General features: G+C 39.1%; 2 protein-coding genes across 2 annotated transcripts in view; both read right to left on the reverse strand.

The window, feature by feature from the left end:
* CCDC170 (coiled-coil domain containing 170) overlaps positions 1–3583 on the reverse strand; it is a gene marked incomplete at its 5' end in the record, with an annotated part of 30150 nt that extends 26567 nt beyond the window's left edge. Inside the window, 2 exons of the mRNA XM_083858002.1 lie at positions 74–205; positions 3548–3583. Of these exons, the coding sequence (XP_083714128.1) occupies positions 74–205; positions 3548–3583 (168 nt within the window). The remainder of the gene's footprint in view (positions 1–73; positions 206–3547) is intronic.
* A 6749-nt stretch (positions 3584–10332) lies between these two features.
* Positions 10333–20036, reverse strand: ARMT1 (acidic residue methyltransferase 1). The gene is made up of 5 exons (XM_083858003.1): positions 19949–20036; positions 18490–18595; positions 17724–17965; positions 16107–16272; positions 10333–15130 (listed from the first exon to the last, which is right to left on the reverse strand). Exons 1-5 carry the CDS (start codon positions 19996–19998, stop codon positions 14363–14365), a joined length of 1332 nt encoding a protein of 443 aa, XP_083714129.1. The 5' UTR covers positions 19999–20036; the 3' UTR covers positions 10333–14362.
* Between the last annotated feature and the right edge of the window lie 127 nt (positions 20037–20163).

Consider the following 20163-nt stretch of genomic DNA (forward strand, 5'->3'; position numbering starts at 1 on the left):
CTATTCTCTACATAAGGTGACTGCAAAATATCCTCAGGTTTGGAGAATGATTTGAAATTATTTTTAGATGTACCTCTGACTGGGCACAGTCATACTTCACTGAAAGTGCTGCAAGTTCACTTTGAGCAGTTTCAGCTGCAGCTCGATAGTGATTCATCTGCTCTCTAGTGACCGGAATATCCAAAAGAACGTGATCATGAGATTCCTGTGAAGGCAAAATGAAGACAAAACCATTAGACACCATATTTTTTGAAAATTTTTGCTTCAGTGCTTTTTTGTTTGATTAAGCTGCCCAAGGGCATTACTCCAAATGTTCTAGAATATTATTCCCAGAGTAACACACACTTATTGAAAAATAGGTTAAACACTTTTCTACAAGTCACCACTTTTGTCTCCAAGTTCAGGCACCAACACCAGTGCTAAAGGAAGATAGTCCCCCTCAGCAATCCTATGACCTTCCACTGTTTTCAGCTCTGGCTACTTCCAGCAGTTTCTATATATTTAGTAACATTAAAAAGGTCCCTTTTCTACAAACTTATCCAGTCAACTCTTTCAACCTGTATAAATTTTAACCCAAAGGGAGTCCTCAGGGGTCTCTTCTGCAAAGAACCACTTTGGTTTTTAGACTTCAGTTACATTGCACATCCCCTCATTTTTCATCCAGAAGGAATGTTGAAAAAAAAATCAATGGCTATCCATCTTCTCTGTGCCACTCACGATTTTTCAGATTTCTATCATATCTCACCTCCACAGTCTCTCTACCAGTTGAAGAGCCCATGCCTACTCAGACACTTGTATCTGCTCCTCCTTTTTGGCTTGCCATTTGTTTTTTTACTTCTAACCTTTCAAGGTTAGAGGTCCTTTTGAACTCCATCACTTGGACACAACTTCAGCTTCCTGACTGATGCTTTCTCATCCCCAGCCATCACCATAATGGCTTCTTTTCATTGTTCTTCAAGTCCTGATTCCATGACAAGCACTGCTTCTGTTTTTCTAGTACAGTCTCCTTCACACCACTTGTACAACCCTTTTAGCTGTGCCCTTTAGATTCTACAGTAAGCTTTCTCCTTTTTGTTGTGTTCTGCTCTTCTACAGTAGAGCAGGAATGTGCTGGATTTCTTAGCCTTTATTACTTAAGTCTTTCAAGATGAAAATTCAGACCTGAATCTTGGTAAAGTTTCATTAGACACCATTTTTTTTATTTTTTTTTAATTAATAGTAACTAAAACAAATGAAATGTAACCTCTTCAGAACAGAACTAAATTTAGGTTATACTGGGAGCATATATGGCAGAGAAATGAACATTAGATTTGTGCTCCATCAGTTCTCACACAGGACTGAAACAAAACTGCAATCCTGGTACACTTGGGTACGAATTACAAAATGTAAAACACCCCCAAATAATGACCTGGTGTTGGAAAAAGGTACTGTGATGGAACAGAGACGTCATCTGTTCACACTTTTCTACATCAGCATCAATTTCCAGGCTGAGATAAATTACAATTTCAGCCCCTACCCATTCAAAAAAAAAAAAAAAAAAAAAAACCTGAAGATCTTCCCAAATATGTGAACATCTAGTAAAATAAGTATTTATCATGTAATACATAGAGAAATCCCTAAGGAATAAGGAAAAACTACTAGTTTAGACTGCAGCAGAAGATAAATCACCTTGGATTAGCTGTTATAATATCACCAACTCTATTCTTTAATCTTTCTTCCCTGTGCTAGTTGACACTAGATTAGACCCATCAAGTTTTATTGCATTCATCTCCTTCAAAGACACTCAGCTGTGCTCTTCCACAAAGGAGTTGCCTCTCTCATCAAGCCAGACTGACACATGCAGAAAACTCACGGCTATGCAGAACACAGCACATAATCTTGGAGATAAAGGGGCTGCTAATTTTCTCCACACTTTATCACTGTTCTGAGGGAGTGAGGGAAAGCAGGTGCTATCTCCTAATTGCTTTTGTCTTGCTTTTGCTTCACTCTGCTTGTTTCACATGTACAACCACAGGAAATTCTTTATTGTACAGGGCATTTTTCTCATTCTGTCATACACCAGGGCTCCAAAACCAAGGATGGAGATTGCAAATGGTAACACTGGGTATGCTGGTTATGTATGTTATTACATTTGTAGTACTGCATGGATGTAGGTTTTTCCTTTTCTGCCCTAAAAATCCTTAAGTCATGACTTCACAGAAAGGAGTACATCTCAAAACTGGTGAAATAAACACATTTCAGAGCACAGCTGAAGAAAAGAAGCCCCCCCTTCAGCAGCAATAATCAATGTAACAGCTTTAGAGCTGAAACTTCCAAAATCTAAGTTTTTCTTACAAATTAGATTTTTAAATGATGAGCACTTTAAAGATGCAGCTACGTATCCAGAAGGATTTAAAAGAAGTTTAAATGAAGCCAGGTGCCAAAGTCAACAGCAATTACTGTTCAATTCATTTACAGTCTTAGTGAGATTTACTGAGGCAGATCTCTGCATCCTCCAGTGCCTTAGTAAATATAAAACTAATCATGGTGGTGTCATGCTAGGAAAGTTGGTATTATCATCATACTTTTAGCAGGAAACATGCATGCCCTAAAATTAATAGTTTTCTGTCGTTCTGTGGGTTGCCATCAGCCAGTCACAAATCTGATCTTTAATCAGACCTATCAGGCAACTCCATTAAATTGGCATGACTTTACTATAGGGGTAAAATTTGTAATGCAGATGTGGCACTTAGCTATCTGTGGAAAAATTCAAATTTTTAATGTTTAATGAGTATTATGTTATCTTTACTGCTTTTTGTTAGGAAAATAGAATTAATGAAGTGTTAAAAAAATAGAGTAGACAGAAAAAGTCTTAACATATTAACACTCAATCAACTCTAAATAACATAGGTTTTGGTCATTTCTCTCACTCACATTTTTAATTTCTTTGATCTCTTTCCATTTACCTGCAAGAAAATGAAGCTTTCATCTAACTTCATATGCTAAACAGAAGCTAAGCCTATATTTACAATACTTAAGAGCAATATCTACCTGGACCGTTAGTTTTATTAGTTATATGTGTTCTTTAGAAGATCAAGAATATATGGTGATTTTTGTTATTGTTGACCATTTTTGTTTTGACTTTTTTACCAAATAACTTCCTTTATCTCCCTGGAATCCATCCTTTAGTTGGAAAACTTCATTTGATTCAGAAAAAAACAAAACTACAACAACATTCAGTAGTTTTATACCTATCCATGTACTTTGAAATCAGCCAGCTGTTAAAGTCACTCACTCCCATCCTGCTTTTGGCAGCTTCTCTTTTGTTTCCTGCTGTGTTTCTTATTTCAGTGCTGCCAAACGCCACTACCACTGCCATTGCCCACACACAGCCCAGACCTCTTTCCCTAAACATATAATTTTAAACAATCTTTTTTGAAACAGAAAGCCCCCAGTAGGCATTTAAGCACCCATGACCACCCTGAGTGACATGTCAATAGACTGTACTCAGGGCAGGGATTTCTTCTTCCCATTCCCAAAGCACCTAAACACATTGGGGTTGACATACCAAAAATGATGACTCACGAACCTTCGTGGACTTCATTCTTCCTTTGCTTCTACAGAACAAAGAGGGAAGAAAAAGGTTGAAAATTAAATATATTTGTAATATGATGTCACATGACATTGTTTTTTCACAGATACGCTTTACCAAACTAAACTCTACCATAGGTTACCATCAGCAAAGTTGGGCACGAAAGCAGAACACCATGGGAAAGTTCCTCTAGTAGCCTATGAGCCCTGATTGTCTCCACAGTATTGAAACACACCTCTAACCAAAACAGGCACCTTCACATTGACTTGTCCAGGACACAGCTACACAGCCTTCATGCAGTGATTGCTTCTTTTGCCACTGCTTTTCAGGTGCTCCGAGTTTTCATTTCACCTCTCCTTTTGTCCTACATCTCTTCTACACTGATATATTTTAAAAGGATCTGAGCAATAACACAGGATCTGTCTTAACTGAAATACATCTGTTTTTTCCCCCTCAAATGTTAAGGTAATCGATGGGCCCTTTCTACCTCCATATCTGTACAGGACTTGGTACAGTGGTCGGCTGTTCGATGATTTTTATAAATCCCAGTGCCATAACTGTTCATATTCTGAAATCAAGCAAAATGAGATATCCCAAATCTGCAATGTTTTGTCTTAAGATGAATGAATATTCATGAGTGTTTATGTGCATAAAATTGTTCCATTTCTGAAAATACAATGCAGCAGCAGAATTGATTATTATTATTATTTGCTGCAACCAGAAAGAAGAAATACTGGAAAGAATGGGTAGTTGAAAATTTTTCACACTTGGCTACTGCAGATTTTTCTTGGTAGCAGCAGCCAGCCAGCCAGTCAGCATGCACAGCACCTAGTCAACCACAACAGCTACACACAGTGAGCATGAAAAGGTTCAGACACTATTCCACAGTGACTCTGATTTTGTTAACACATACAAAAACAAACTACAGTGAATCACATAACCAATGAGGTTGGAAAGGACTTCTGAGAACACCAAGTCCAACCTATGACCAAACATCACCGTGTCAAACAGACCAAGGCACTGAGTGTCACATCCAGTCTTTCCTTAAACACCTCCAGGGACAGTGACTCCACCACCTCCCTGGGCAGCCCATTCCAACGCCCAACCCTCCTTTCTGTAAAGAAATTCCTCCTAATGCCCAAGCTAAAACCTCTTCTGGCAGAGCTTAAGCCTGTGTCCTCTTGTCCTGTCACTGGTTAGCTGGAATAAGCTGACTCCCCGATTGGAAACACTTCAGGGAGTGGGAAGAAAAGGGTTCACAAATTAATCATCTTATATGTATATTTTGGGTCTTCTTTACAGATAATACTTTACCCAATTTGCCTATCAGGGATCTCAAAATGTATTGATAATTATACATTAACATAAATCAAAATTTGCAAATAATATTTTACAACTGTTTCAGTTCTGTCACTTGCTCTTGCACATTATAAAGTGCCAGAAACATCCAAATACTTTTGATCACTATCCACTCAGTAAAGTCCTATTTCCCCTGCTTCCTTCTTGTAACTAGGCCCAACTCACTGCTTGCAGTACTTTTTTTTTTTTTACTGTTATATACCGATGGAGTTTTTCTGCACTAGTGAAATGTTCCAGAAACATGTAAAACTAACTTAAGCATTCTCAGCAGTTCAAATAAATTACCAAAGAGATTTTCTAAATTCCTTTCAGAAGGGTACTGCATCAGTTCTACCCTCCTCCCTTTGCAGTAATCATTGAAAGGTATTACTGAAAAGATAAAAATCACTCCTGCTGTTCATCTGCTGAAGAGGCCAATTTTGAGCTTGATTAATGGCCCAAATGAAAGCTTCATTACAAGCAAAATTTTAGTCTTATCCACTGCTTCTACTACAAGAAGCCATTAGAACATTTTCATCTTTTGCTTTTCTCTTAGGATGAGGTGACTTTGCATCTAAATATAATAAAGGCATTTAATGTGATGAAAGACAGCAGTCATCTGAAGGCAATTAGAAAGAGACATCACCTACTCTAAACATTACTTAACATGCTTTCTGGCTGACTTCATCCTTTGTCTCTATGGACAAATTAAGGAATTTGGAACTCTCCTTACACTTTCTCTCACAGCTTTTCCAAAATGATTAACAAGGAGCTGCTGTGTTTATTCCCTAAACAATAAAAAGGGTAACTGCTAAGACAAAATTAGGTGCTTATGCAGGGATTTGTGCAAACAATTTGTTCTACTGTTTTTACTTTCTCAGTGCTAAATAGAGTTAAATAACTTCTGTAACAGAACTGCTTAAATGGTAGATTTAAAAAATAGATCATCATGCAATGCCAACAGCTGCAATTTTCCTACAATGCCTACTATACTTCACTGCAGTCAATAAAATGCAAATATTTTAGCAATACTTGAGTCTATTGGTATATACACAACTAAAAACAGACTGGCGCTGTAGTTTGATTCACCACTTGTAACTCACATTTTATAAACATGTAATTTCTAACATGTTTTTGAGTCCCAAAATCAGCACTCACTATTTGACCTCGGGTTGGTTAAAAGGTGGAGCAGGTTGCTGTCAACTCTGTCACTAAGCAGAGCTAGCAAAAAGTTTGTAAATGGGTTGTAACAGCTGTATTTAATATAATTGCAGTTGTTTTTGCCACCACAAACTACCAAAATTCTGTATTTTTTTGTCTCAGAACAATATTCAAACAAATATTCATTACAAAATTGATGTTCAACTACTCAGGAGATAATGAACTTTCACACAAATAAATCGTTTATCCTTTGGAATACAAAACTGTTACAAGGTTCCTATTATATCCTTAGTACAAGGGTTTGATCCTTCTAGGCAATATCCTCTAGCACCTCCCTTAAATTCACATCAAAGCCAGCAAACCAGTTTCAAAGGAGGAAGACATGCAAAGAAGAAAAATTCTTAGATAACTATAAATTCCTGCTCTGTGAAAGCTACTCCCTTTCTGCAGCACTTAGTAAGAAAAATCTCTCTCCGGCCTTGAACTTGTAAAGATAAGCTGAAGTTGGTGGGGCTTCAAGGGCACCAGGCAGGGACCACCGGGCACAGCTCTGCACCTGCAGGAGTTCTGCTTTGGGCTGGGGGGGTTTTGTTTGTTTCGGGGGTTTGCTTGGTTGGTTTTTATTTTTGTTTGGTTTTTTGGGGATTTTTTTTTTTGGGGGGGTGGGGGGAAGAGGGGGGCGGGTTTAAAGGCGAGATTAAATTGAAAAGTGCAAAGATGCCTTGCAAAGGGGGTCACAGCCAGCCTGTGTCAGCCGTTACAGCAGCACCGACAGAATAGGGGGAGAGAAGGAAGGAAGGGGGGCGTATTTCCAAAGTCAGGGCTTTATTCCCTAATAGGGGAGCCGCCAAAAAAACCCCAAGCCCTAACCAAACCCATTCCCTCGGCCCGTGTGCCCTGTCCCGTCCCCGGGTTACCGCGGTCCCGCCGGCCCCGGAGCCGCCGCCGTGTCCCTGGAAACGCGTCCAGGGAGAGGGAGGACCAAGGGAGAGCCCCGGTCAGGAAAGGGAGGGATAGTGCTCGGTGCCTGCAAGCGAGCAGTCTTCACAAGGGGAAGCTCACAGAAACGCCAGGGTTTGTTGGTTTTTTGTTTGCTTGTTTTCACTTCAAATAAACATTTACCTGGGAAAATTCGCTCACGTTTTCCCTCAAAACTAAAGTCAGAGGCGATGGGAGCAGACGGCACTTGAGCAGCGGCTCCTGTTACCCAGACAGGCTTTGCTTCTCCCCCCGGAACCTGCCCAAGGAGCGCCCCCGCAAACACCGCCTTCCCTGGTGCTGCTGAACTGCCGCCAGGTGAAGGAGCACGCCCTCCTCACCTTCCATCCAGATGAAGTGCATAAACATGGGAACAGAGGAACTGAAGGTCGCAGTAAAAGAAAGCTGGACCTGCGGGTGTATGGGGGATGCGCATCGTTTTCTCTGAAGAGCCTGTGAGCTGTAATCAGCCGCTGGGGACAGTGCCAATACGCATCCTTTCTGTACTCAAAAGTCAAAAAATACTTCACCTTTCGCAGGAATGCCGAGAAGAAAATGAAGAAGCTAGGGATAGTACTAAATTAGTTTGTCCTTGCCCCTGTGTGCCCGATACCATGTCACTGCTCTTGCCGAGGACACAGAAGCCCCCAAAAAGCAGAGGGTTTTACCGGCGTGGATCATGCTGCTCCAGGGTAACCTCATTCTGCAATCCCAATCTATTAAGTATTTTCGACGGGTTAAATTTGTACTGGGCGGTCTTACATAAACCTAGAGAGAATCTGGCACATGTTTGACTATCCACTGCAAATGTGAACAAAAATTATCATCCTGGATTTGTCCAGCATTCGGCTACAGCCTAATCTGTGCTACTACTGGAGTGACGTGCAGATGCAGGATTGAATGATTGAAAAACTTTGTCCTAACTTTCCTGAGCATGTGCTCGAGCACTTCCCCATCACTAGTCCTGCAGTGCCACGGCTGGTCGGGAGTTACACTTCAGCTGCTTCTGCACCCTTGGTGATGGGGAGAGAGTGTTTCTACAGCTGTATTTTACCGTAGATCTATGAAGTTTTTTTGCCCTTAAAGAAGCACACTTTATTCTGATGAACTGTAACAAGAGTAACAACAAAAGAGACAAAAAAAGAAGAAGAAAAAAAAAAAAAAAGGAAAAAAGGATGAAGCAGAAATGTCTTGCAACACTCTGAAAAAAAAAAAAAAAAAAAAAAACAACAACAACAAAACAGGTGCAATACCCACTCTTCAAGCCACTAAGAACAAATTCCCTTATTTCCTTATACATAAAATGTTCATATTTTAAAATGTGTCATCCTTGTTTGCTAGTATTTAAAAGTAGAGTTTTCAAAAGGATTTCATGTTTCTTTTTCCTTAACAGGACGGGAAATAATTTAGGAAGGGTTAATTTGGGATTTTAAATAATTTCAAGGAGTCATTTTCATTTATCAAATTCTTCATGTTGTATTTCATAAAATACATGGAAAGGATGTTCTCAGCCTTTCTGAGCAAAGAAGGATGCAAATCTCTTGAAAGTAGGTACCTAATAAAGCCACATTGATTTTTATTAAAAAAATAATTTAAAAATTACTACTAAGTTTCCCTTCCATGAAAATGCTCAGTGTTGAGAAAAGATGCTAAAATTAATTGGTGTTATGAGACAGCAGTTCCAGGGCCCAGTGCACTCAAAAACATACCAGCTGACTTTCTGCAGGTGTTTAAATGAGAATGGATGTGTAAAAATAATTTCAAAGCCAAAAGTCATGTGATGATGTCCCTGTGATAAATACATGTGGTGGGGTCAGCAGTGTTCTGAAGGAAATAACCTGGTTTTACAACCCTGGACTTCCTCCCTGGACAAAGAGGGTGGCGAAAAGGCAATAAGCATATGGGGGAACTAATCGGGCTTTTTTGAAAGAACTGGGAATCTGTGTAAGTGAAAGCTGCTGTTGAAGATGTATTAGGTCGTTTTTGGTTTGAGGAACTTAAACCACACAGAGTCCTTGAAAGTCTAAACTCAACCCATGCAGCTATTTTGCAAATCCTCTGTATGTGGATCTTCGGTTTCCACATACATATGAAAACTCTCTGATTTGCCCCAAGCAACTAGTTCCTGCTAACGCTTCCATCACAATCCAGCAAAGTAGCAGCAAAACTTCCAAAGGCCAATCAATCTAACACCATGGATGCACTCAAAGCTGTGTATCCAATACATGATGAAGGCACTCAAGTGTAGCTCTAATTCAGGATTACCTGAAAATAAGAATACAACCAACCATGGCAAAATGGGGATAGTCTTTGCACAGACACCTGAGCCCTCACTGCAAACTGTAGGCCCCTCTCTGTCTGAAGAATTCACCCGTCTCCTAACTCCTTCACCTTAGCCCAAGGGCACACACACCCTGAGTGGAAATAGGACCACCACACAGATAACACAAGAGTCACTGGACAGGAGGAAAAGTAGGTGGAAAGATTCTTCAGCTAGTTTGACGGAGCAAGCACTTCTGGATCCTAACCCTTTTTCCTGGAATGGTTCTGCCTTTTACACAGATCCTAGACTAAAATTAACAATTATGTGTGTATATAAACCATCTAAGACTAGAACTCAGTGCACTTCCTGACCTATGACAATTAATGGTATTTTTTGGGAAATGGGAGATAGATGAAACTATTCCAAATGCAACTGCATGAAATTAGAGTCATCATTTAGAGTCACATGGAAAGCATCAGCCTTACCATGGTAGTGTGAGATTAATCAATTAGTTAACATTAAGAAAGCAAATAAAAAACCCCATAGTATATATCTTGATGTATCTTACCTCAGCTTCTAATCTTTTACTTCATTAGACTTGGAAGAAGTTAGTGGAATCCCAGGAAAAATATATTTCTACAAGGATGAAAACTTTTTTTCACAGGAAGTTTGAAAGATTATGATCATGTCACTTACTAAAAAGTGATAGAACAGAAGCAGCACACAAGTACTGAATATGTTTATTCACTCTAAGTTATTGTAAGAGGACATTTTATATTTCTTTCACAGTGGAAAAAAAGCCAGGGGGGCTAAACCTCAAAAAAACATTGTAAATAAAAACCCTTCTCACAACATATCTGCAGAATTCACAACTGCAAAGCTGAGGCAGAATGTGGATTAATCCATAAGCTAATTCTTAATTCATATAAAAATACATGTAAGTGGATTTCTTATTTTTAAGAAATAAAAGTATATCAGCAAGACCAAAAATGTATGGGAGTTCTCAAAACCTTTTTAAGGGAAAAAAAAAAAAAAAAAAAAACCAAACAAAAAAACACAAAACACCACCAGAAACAAACAAGAACACATAAACAGTCCATGTTACAGGATGTTTTTCCTCACATGTGTTCTGCCACTAGCATATGGAAAAGAAAGAAAAAGACCAGTTTAACCAGCGCATTCTCAGTTTTATTTTAAAATCCTTTGATAAATGTTAGGTGAATTTCAACTTATATTTTGCTTTAAATAAAAATAATTACAAGCTTTTGTTCTGTAATTTTGGGTGAACAGAAAGCTGGTAAGCAAACAAACTTTAGTAAAAAAAACCCAACAGTTCTGTACAAGATTCCATTTTGGAATTTTTATTTTAGACACAATGAAAGGTTTCTTTTTAGATTAAAACCATTTCATAGAGTAATTTTCATGCAACAAAGTAAACTTTTTTCCTATGCTGTTTGACAGCACAGGAGATAAATGTTCACATGGAACAAGTTGTTAACCATGAATGCAAATAACACTATGAACTTCAAAGAAACTACTTCAACAACAGTTAGGGTTTATGGGACATCAGCAAGGTGTGTAAACCAGAGTGTTTTGGAAATATTTTAGTTACAGCAAGAGCAACACCAAAATATCTCCATTTTTGCTGAGAACACATGGAGCACTTATCAGTTCTAGAAGTGATTCTGGAAATGACACCATCAGCTGCACCAACCGTAGTAAGTAATTACCAGATACATTTGAGAGATTCTCAAGGATTTTTAAGGGTTTTTTTAACAGGAGTAAAAGTACAGTAAAAATTAGAAAATTCCTTATTATTGCCCTGTCTTGTTACAGAAGAACGTTTTATGGTACCTGCATCTGTATCTCTCAAAACCTCATTGAATAAATATGCTTTACGGGTTTATGCATAAAATCCATTTCAAAGAAAAAACTGAGGACCTGAATTATTTTAAGTTGGCTTCCTCAGCCACTGAAATAGCATAACAATGTCTGACTTGCACAAAATTATATAATTTATTTCAATGTTCTTACAAACTTCTAGTCATACAATCAACTTATTTTCCATATCAATTTATTTTAAGACACCTTATATACATAAGAAATTATTCTAGATATCTTACATGATAACTTATCATCTATTCAGACAGATGTGTGTACTGCCTGTCACTGTGCCTGTGACATTACTTTCCTCCTATTTTATCAGCAATGAAAGTCATCATCAAAAACTGACTTACAGATGTTCAAAAGGTAGAAAACAAAAATAAAAAGTAAAAAACATTCTTTGTCATGGTCCTCAGAATTACTGAAAATGCCTTTGGCTTTTGCCATAAATATTCAAATGGCATATGAAATGAAAATCTCAAAAATTTGGATGTACAAATCAGTAGCTCCTGAATTATACTGTAGAAATATTTTGGGCAATCAGTTGTAACACAATGTATCAAATGAACTTTCTTAAATACTCAAGTAAACAAAAAAGTTATATTACAGCACATGCCATTGTTTTAACACGTGCTTCAGGTTTTGTTTTTAAATTCCACCTAAATGCTACAGGTTCATGATGCCATTTCAAGAAGCTGTATTACAAAAAGCAATTAACACTGAATAGCTACAAAAGCATTTCTGTTTTTAAGTAAACTGTAGCAAACCCATCAGCAGAGCACTGTGCTTCAGCAGAATACGTCTTCACAACTTCATTGTGTCATGGGAGACATGGGTAACACTGCATTTACAGCAACATTGATGTTATTTTTTCTTTTTTTCATACAATCAGTCAAAATTTTACAAAAATATAGCCAATCAACAAACACAGAAGTATGCTGTATATTCAGTTCTGCCTAGAGAGAGCACTTAGCAATTACAGCTATAGAAGTCAAGCACTCAGAAGTTTTGGCTGTGCATTCCTTACACGGCCACTTAGTCACACTGCGTATCACCACACAAACGTCTCTTGTAAGGGGCAAAAGATGGAAAGTGCACTTTTAATCAACTGGAGAACAGAACCAATTTTTTTCAGCACGACATCATGTCATACATTAGCATTCACATGGAATTACATGTCTTGAAGCAATTTTCATAATTCAGTAATATTGAGTGAATATGGCTGCATCTCCTGATTCTGTATTTTGTAGAACTGTATTTATACTATTAATTTTCCCTAATCTGCATTGTGAGTTCCCAGAAGTAACAGCCTGAAAGCAACCTGAGCACAGGGACACATCAACAACCAGTAAAAAACTAAATCAAGTTTCTCAGCATGTGTAAGGATTGTGTAAGAGGTAAATCTATTTGTCAAGGGCGGTCTCAACACTGACTTTCTCCTCTTGTCCATTATACACTTTTAAACCTCTCCAGCAAATTAAGTCAGCACCTTACAAACAATCAGGGTGCAGGCAAAGCAGATTTCATCCCCAATTCTTTTTGTCTCTCTGGACAAGGTATGATGTTCTCATTCCATGTATTCCACAACTTCCATCTCTATGTTCTTGACCCAATGTTGTTGCTTCAAAATACAGTTTAAACAAGTTAACAGCATTTTCAAAGATGACACGCTGAGGTTTCAGTGCACAAATTCATGTTGTTTACATATTTGATCAAAGCACTAAAGCTGGAGCGCTGCTGAGCTCTCTTCAGTCAGAGAAACCTTCAGCAGCCTGACCTTCAGCTTTCCTGACTGGATTTCTAATTTCTGCAGTTTAGTCAGTTGCCTAAAGATGAGGATGTCACCCTGCAGGAGTACTAAGCCAAAAATACAAAGGAGATGAGAGCAGTAAACCCAGGTCTCGAAATTACAACCCTCCCTTCAAATGCCTCATGAAATTCCTTGCATTTTTGTTTTTGAATACTTGACCTTAGAACCTTAAAATACCCTTTCAGATTTAAGAAGAAGAAAATAAACACATATCATCAAAGTCATCAGCATTTGGAACATATTTATTCATATTTATAGATCTCTGTTGTATGAACATAAGGAGCAGTAGCTCTTGAGACCAGGGTAGAAGAGTAGAAATGGGCACCTAACAATTCCAGTTAACAGGAACCTGTATGGAATATGCTTCTCTACCCTGTACTTCTCAGTGCAAATGGGGTTGTATACCCTCCCTGAAAATTAAGGCATCTTTCTTAAAAAACAGCCAACCAAAGAAAAACCCCCAAACAAATACATTTGAAAAATAAAGAGAATTACCACAACAGAAGGAAGCAGCAGTGCTTGAACTTCACGCATGCACTGCTGACAGGCCACCTGCAGATCAAGTCTGCATTACATCTAAAATCCAGTTAATGTAATTGCTTGGGTTACATTAATTTTTTTATTTGGGGAGGCTTTTCTGTGTGCTTCTTTTTTGGTAGAGCTTTGTGAATGAACAGTATCTTCAATATTCTTAAAATGAGATTGTCCTTTCTTACACTAATCTTCCTACCAGATGGGACAACTCTCCCACAGGCAAACTGGCTAGCAACATTCAATTGTGCTTCAAAATTGAAATTCAATTTTCAATTCTACATGAATATTTACAAGCTGTCACCCAATAACTTATCACTTAATGTAACACAAACTATACTCAAAACATCAAAAGAATCTGTCTGTAATTAATTTCTGAATTCTCTAAAATACTAACTTTCATGCAATGCATGAAATGACATGGAGCACAAATTATTCTGAAATAAGCAAATTCATGCTAATGTGGCATTGGGGAAATTGTTTCTGAAGCAAATTTTTCACTTGTTAAGCTTTCACTCATTAAATTCATACCCACTGATGAGGAAAAAATATTATGGACAACTAAATATTCATCTTAAAGATCTGCTGACAGTGGACATTAGGAAAACAAAATGCACTGAAATGCAGATTGATTTATGTAGATGAAAACAGTTTATAAATTTTTGCACAACATTAAAATCTTTTGTGGGACAAAAACAACAAATCACTCAGGATGAAAAAGTGCAAAGAAAAAAGAATCTTTACTGAAGCAAGCATGGAACAGAGAGAGAAAGTCATTACTAAAGTCAGACTTAATCTCTCTTTCAGACTATTACAAATCATTTAACTAGAGACCAGCATCAAACTGAACTACCCCGTATTTTCCACTTATCATCCACTCAGGTTCAGAAGCCTGAATCTGCTCACCTTGTCCAGGTTTCAGGCCAACCTGAGTGTCAGATTTCAGTGTTCTCAAACTACAGAGAGGTGCAGGATGAAACTTATTCAAGGCTTGATGAAACGGGACACTGTGCTCCCATTTTCTGTCTCCTGTCAATTTTCTATAGTTTAGATCACCTTTGAAAAGAAGCAAGTTTGACTTCTGGAGCTCAGCATACAAGTCAGGAGCAATTTCACTCATACTGGAAAAATCATGTGGCAAAGTCCAAAACATGTGGTCACGGAAAACCCAAGCTCCCTTTTTCAAATTGCCTTCCCAGTTTATCCCACATCTAGACATCCACATATGATTAGCTGACCCCAGCTGTTTAATAGTCCAGTTAAAATCATTCTTTGTGGTATCTGACACATACCATGGAATACTTTTTCCATGAAAATAGACTTCATCAGCTAGCTTTGACGATAACAAGAAATCAGCCAACACAAGATCACTTACAAGTTCAAATCCAGCATTATCCAGGATTATGTCAACTTTAACATTACTTCCTTCTGTTCTATTTCTTTTGGCATTTACAAGTAGTAACCAAACTTTTTCCATATCATTCACTAAGATGTAAGGTACCATGCTTTCCAGGGACTGCAAGGGACTAGATTTCTGAGAGCTGTCTTCACCAGCTGAAAAAGAAAGGTCACACTTATTGCCCCACAATGACACCTAGAAGGAAAAAGAAAAAAAAAAAATAAAACATTTACTAAGTCTCACTGTAGTTACATTCTCAACTTCACATACACTGAAGATTTTGTTCCCTTGCTTTTGTTTTAGGTAATAAAGGTTCTAACTCCACATATTCTTCCAAGCTTCAATAGAACTCAACTTCTTGTACAAATATCTCAACATAGACAAGATTTGGTGGAAGAAACCCAACAAAGCTCACTATTTACACAGGCATCAGACGTGACAAAGATGGAAGATTTAGATCAACATAACCACACTGATCACAAATCTCAAAACAGAAATATTCTCCATAGTGCAATTCCAAAAAATATCAGTGGTAACACAAAAAAAGGAATAATAAAAGCAGATTTATTTATTATATGCAGCCAAATAAGTTTTATGTATATGCATTTTAAGTATTCGCTAATGAGGCCTTTGTAAAGATTCATCAAATATTTGGTGTACATTGTTGCCAGCTAATAGACTTATTTGTAATCCTACAATACTTTGGGGGTTCTATCCAAAGGCACTATATTCCAAGAATAATGCTGTTATTAAGCTTTTAAATCACTTCTGACCCAGACTGACTCCGAATTTTTTCTCCAAAGAAGTCCAAAAATATTTAAAGTGCCAATCAAAATAAACTGTTTTAAGAAATTATAGGTAAATATCAAAAAGGTCATCTGGAATTTGACTTAAAATGTTGGAGAGTTGCTACTCTCATATACACAATGAAGACCAGCAGTTAATAAAAAACTGTCACATTTAATGCAAGTACCCAAAATATAAATAATAGCAGCAATATATAAAGAATAGCAGCAATACAGTAGGGCTATCAGGACTTCATCACACTTTTACAAACAAAAGATCTTCATTTTAATTTCCATATGAAGTTCATATTCTTTATAACCTCAAATTCTTGTTTGTTTCATAGGATTGGTATTTTCAATTCTTGTGTTAAGCACTACCAGTTTACCTGCAACAGCTTAAAAAGTTCCTCCTGAAGTTGCTTTTCCTCCAGGTCCTTGATGTTCTTAACAAGTTCCTGAAAGTAAGTGCATAAGGCAATAATAGCTTCTTGGGATTCAAAGAAATTTTGAGCCTTTCCTTCCTTAAATACGTCAAAGTTGTCGATAGGTGGGCTACAAAGAGAAGAAAAAATATGTTGACTTACTTCCTATATTCCTCATTACTGCACGCGCAAAGGGAGCTCAAAGGTCAGTTTTTTTAGACTGTACTACAGGCCCTAGTTAGATTTTCCACATCTAATTTATCATACTAGATTTTCACACATCTCCATAACAGCCTAATATTGCATCTTGCTAAAACAGTCACTATGCAAGGCATTTTTATATAGCAATATATTCTGAAAGTGAACAAGTATTCAACAACAGCAACTCTGGGAGCTGCACATACAGTGAGCATTTTGAACTCCAATCTTCAGACAAGAGAATTAAAACTGTAACATACAAGTGAACTAAAGTCAAGAAAAGCTGGCCTGATTTTAAATGTGTTTGTGTGTGCTGGATTATACTTCCCATACCAAACTCTCTTCAGTGATAGGAAGTTATTCCTACAAAAGTCTTTACTAGGATTTTGGAAAATTACCATGACAAATGAGAACACTGTAATACATAAAAATTATAGACCAATTTATTATGAGACATATTGGCACGATGACCTTTTAACAAATGATTGAACTTCCATCCAAGCATTTGCTTAAGAGCAACTAAATAATGGAGACCAAGAAACTTAGAAGTTAATAATGAAAAGTATCTGCTCAGCTTTTAAAGTGCAATCCAGCAGATCAACCTCCTATTTGAAGCTTTTGGTACAAGAGTTCAAATGACACAACATAGCAGTAGAAACTGAGTACCATTATTGTGTTTGCATCTCTGCAACACTAAGGGTAAATCCAGTACTCGTGGAACTTTCAAATTTTTTTGGCAGCAACGGGATCTTAAACTGTTCATTCCTACCCCATGACGTTGTATTGGCACATCTCCATGGCACCAGCACAACAAGTTTTTCCTGCCCGGTTATTTTTAACCAGTATCAGCTCCCAAAGTTCGATGCAACACATGGTCTGCAAGCACTGCTGTAACTAAGAAGCTGGTGTAGAATGAACAACTGCTTAAGATGGGTCTATTGCTGTAAGAAACAGTTCTCAAATGGTAACTTCAGACTGCAAGCAGCAAAACAAGTCAGAATTCCCAACAGATTTGTGGCTCTCATATTCTGTGTTTAAGGCTTAAGAGAAAATTCTAGACCAACAAACATTGTAGAAATGCTACATGATTTTCATATCTCAAGTCACATTAGTCTGCAAGGTCAAGTATACAGTCAAGCTCAAGAGTTTTCATGTAGACCAACTGACCAAAACTGAAGCATATTAAAAAATAAATAAGCTTCAAATTCTGCTGAATGTAAGAAGGTATTAATTTTAAATCTGAGATGCAAGATGAGGAAGGAATACAGTAAAAGCTTAAGATCTTCTTTTATCTTACTCCTCAGCTGTCTTTCTTTTTCCCAAATTAAAAATGGGAAACAGCAATGTTTTATGAAGTAATACGCCAAACCAGTGAACACTTACTTGAGTGCTAATGCTGCATGGATTCTTCGATACATGTAACACTCTATGAACAGCCAAGGGGACTGAAACCAACTTGGTTCTCCACTTCCATTTGGTAAATTTCGTTGATAATCCAAGTACTGGTTCCACAGTGCAGCATCAGGCAACTCATCTTCCAAAGGGGTCACTGGCTTGTCTGTCTGTAGCTCATTCCGCAGTTTGGAGAGGAAAGATATTGCTCTCTTCTCTGCTTCAACACCCTTCTGGAAAAAGTGGAGAACAAAAGTTCCTATTCTGTATGTTTATTCCTGTAGAGACACAGATCAACTGCTCGTAGAATGTGTGATGTTTTAATTGCCATATGAGAGTCGCTGACAAATCACAGCTTGATTCAACAAAATATGTTTTGGTGAATAAAGCTCATTTCAGATCCAAGATCCTAAAATGAATTCCATATGAACTTCTCTTTAGATTGGACTTTTTGCTTATTAGATGTGAAGAGAATGTTGAAAGCCATGTTCAGAGGGTGTTACTCTCTATCAAACACTGCATTAACACAAAAACCCCAAATAAGTGATGCAGTTGCAGAAATGACAGACCAGAAGGAAAAGCTTAGACAGGAAGGTGTGTTACAGAACTAATCAAAAATAGCTACTAGAAAGTATTTTTAAAAAATCAGACAAAAGCATTGACACAAACAAGTCTCACCAGCAAAAACAAGGCAGAGAAAGGGTGTCAAGGGCTAGAGGGGAATAAACATCAGAGAAAATACGGACCTTACTCTTACCTCACCATGTTCTTCAAAAAATTCATTTTTATGTCGATGCAAAGTATCAATAACTCTTGTGAGGATCTGGGGAAGTCTGTCTTTAATTGTAAAGTATGCAAAGGATCTAAAAAACAGAGCATCAATATTTTATTATTGTCAGCAAAGGATGAAATGGCTTCAATTTTAAAAAAAAATGCAAGGTCTATGTGCTAGTTTGGGCTGGGGTAGAGTTAATTTTCTTCACAGTAGCTACTATAGGGGTTTGTTTTAGATTTGTGCTGGAGACAGTGTTGACAACGCAGAGATGTTTTCCTTATTGCTGAGCAGGGCTTGCACAGAGTCAAGGCCTTTTCTGCCTCACCCCCCCAGCTGTGAGGAGGGGACACGGCCAGGACAGCTGACCCCAACTGACCCAGAGGCTATTCCAGACCACGGTGTCATGCTCAGCCACGGAAAGGAAACCATGAGGAAAAGGAAACCAGGAGGAAAAGTTGGCAAGGGTGCCACTGCCTGGGCATCAGTCAGTTCATAGTGAGTAGTTGCTTTCATTTGCCTTACTCAGTTTTCTTAGGTCCTATTTTTCTTTGCTCTTTTCATTAGGATTTATTCTCATTCCAATTATTAAACTGCTCTTATCTCAGCCCACAAGTTTTCTCATTTTTACCCTTCTCCCATCCCTGCTGAGCTGTGTGGTGCTTTGCTCCCAGCTGGGGTTATAACACAACAGTATTAAAAGTAGCTTTACATGCCCTTAAAGCACTGTACAGCAATAAAAATAAATTTAAAAAATAAAAAAAAAATTCAAACTGGTCATGTTCTTGTGCCTACTTTTGCAGAAGATTATAAATTCTTTTCAAGGAAGAAAAAGCTAAATGTCTGGCCCTGCCAAAGCAGCGAAAAATTGCAGTTAATTCTACGCTAAAAAACGCGACCTCTAGATGCAAAACCTGGGAAACGTAAAACTAAAAGCACAGCTATCCGCTCAAAGTTTATCACGTATTTCTCATCAACAAAAAAACGCCTTCTCCATGATATACTTGATGTACATTTTCTCCAAACGCTGTTTATGTACGAGGACAACGCGCAGAGCGGGCCAGCCCCACAGAGAGCGCACACGCGGCCCGGAGGACGATTTTTACTTGTGAGCTCTGTCCCCGGTGTGTCGGAGCCCCGGAGCCGAGCAGCAGCTGCACGGGGAGCAGGGAGGGAGCTGCACAGGGGACGGCGCCGACATCACCCCCGGCCGGGCCGGGCCGGGCCGGTGACTGCGGAGGCTCCGCGCCCACAGCGCCCCCTGCGGGCCCCGCTCGCCGCCGGCGCCGCTGTCCCCGCCCGCCCCCCGGGCCAAGAGCCGCCCCCGGCCCCGCCCGGCGCCCGAAAACCTCCGCTCCGCGGCGGCGGGGCGCCGGACGACCCCTCGGCTCCCTCCCGCTCCCCGCCCCGCTGCCGGTGACGAACGCGCCGGGCCGTGACGGACCCCTTAAACCTGCCCGACAGGGACACCGGGAGCGCCGGTGCGGCCGCCATCTTGCTCCGCCCCCCGCGGGCCGGCGCCCCGCCCTCCCCCAGCCCCCTCCCGGAAGCGGGCCCGAGCGGCGGCCGGACGTTATTGGCGCGCGGGCCGCGCCCCGCCGCGCGGCGCCGGACGGGCGGGGCGTGTCGGCGCTGGCGGGGCCCGGCGGGCGGGGGGCG

This window comes from Zosterops lateralis (assembly GCF_965231275.1).
Source record: "Zosterops lateralis genome assembly, chromosome: 3".
Lineage (NCBI taxonomy): Eukaryota > Metazoa > Chordata > Aves > Passeriformes > Zosteropidae > Zosterops > Zosterops lateralis.

What these genes read in the sequence shown, in the direction of transcription:
- ARMT1 (XM_083858003.1), bottom strand. Translation starts at nt 19,998, where the DNA reads ATGGCGGCCGCACCGGCGCTCCCGGTGTCCCTGTCGGGCAGGTTTAAG. An exon ending in CTGTCGGGCAGGTTTAAGGG is followed by an intron (nt 18,596 to 19,948) that starts GTCCGTCACGGC and finishes TCTGTTTTTTAG; the next exon opens with ATCCTTTGCATACTTTACAA. An exon ending in CATGCAGCATTAGCACTCAA is followed by an intron (nt 16,273 to 17,723) that starts GTAAGTGTTCAC and finishes TTCTCTTTGTAG; the next exon opens with CCCACCTATCGACAACTTTG.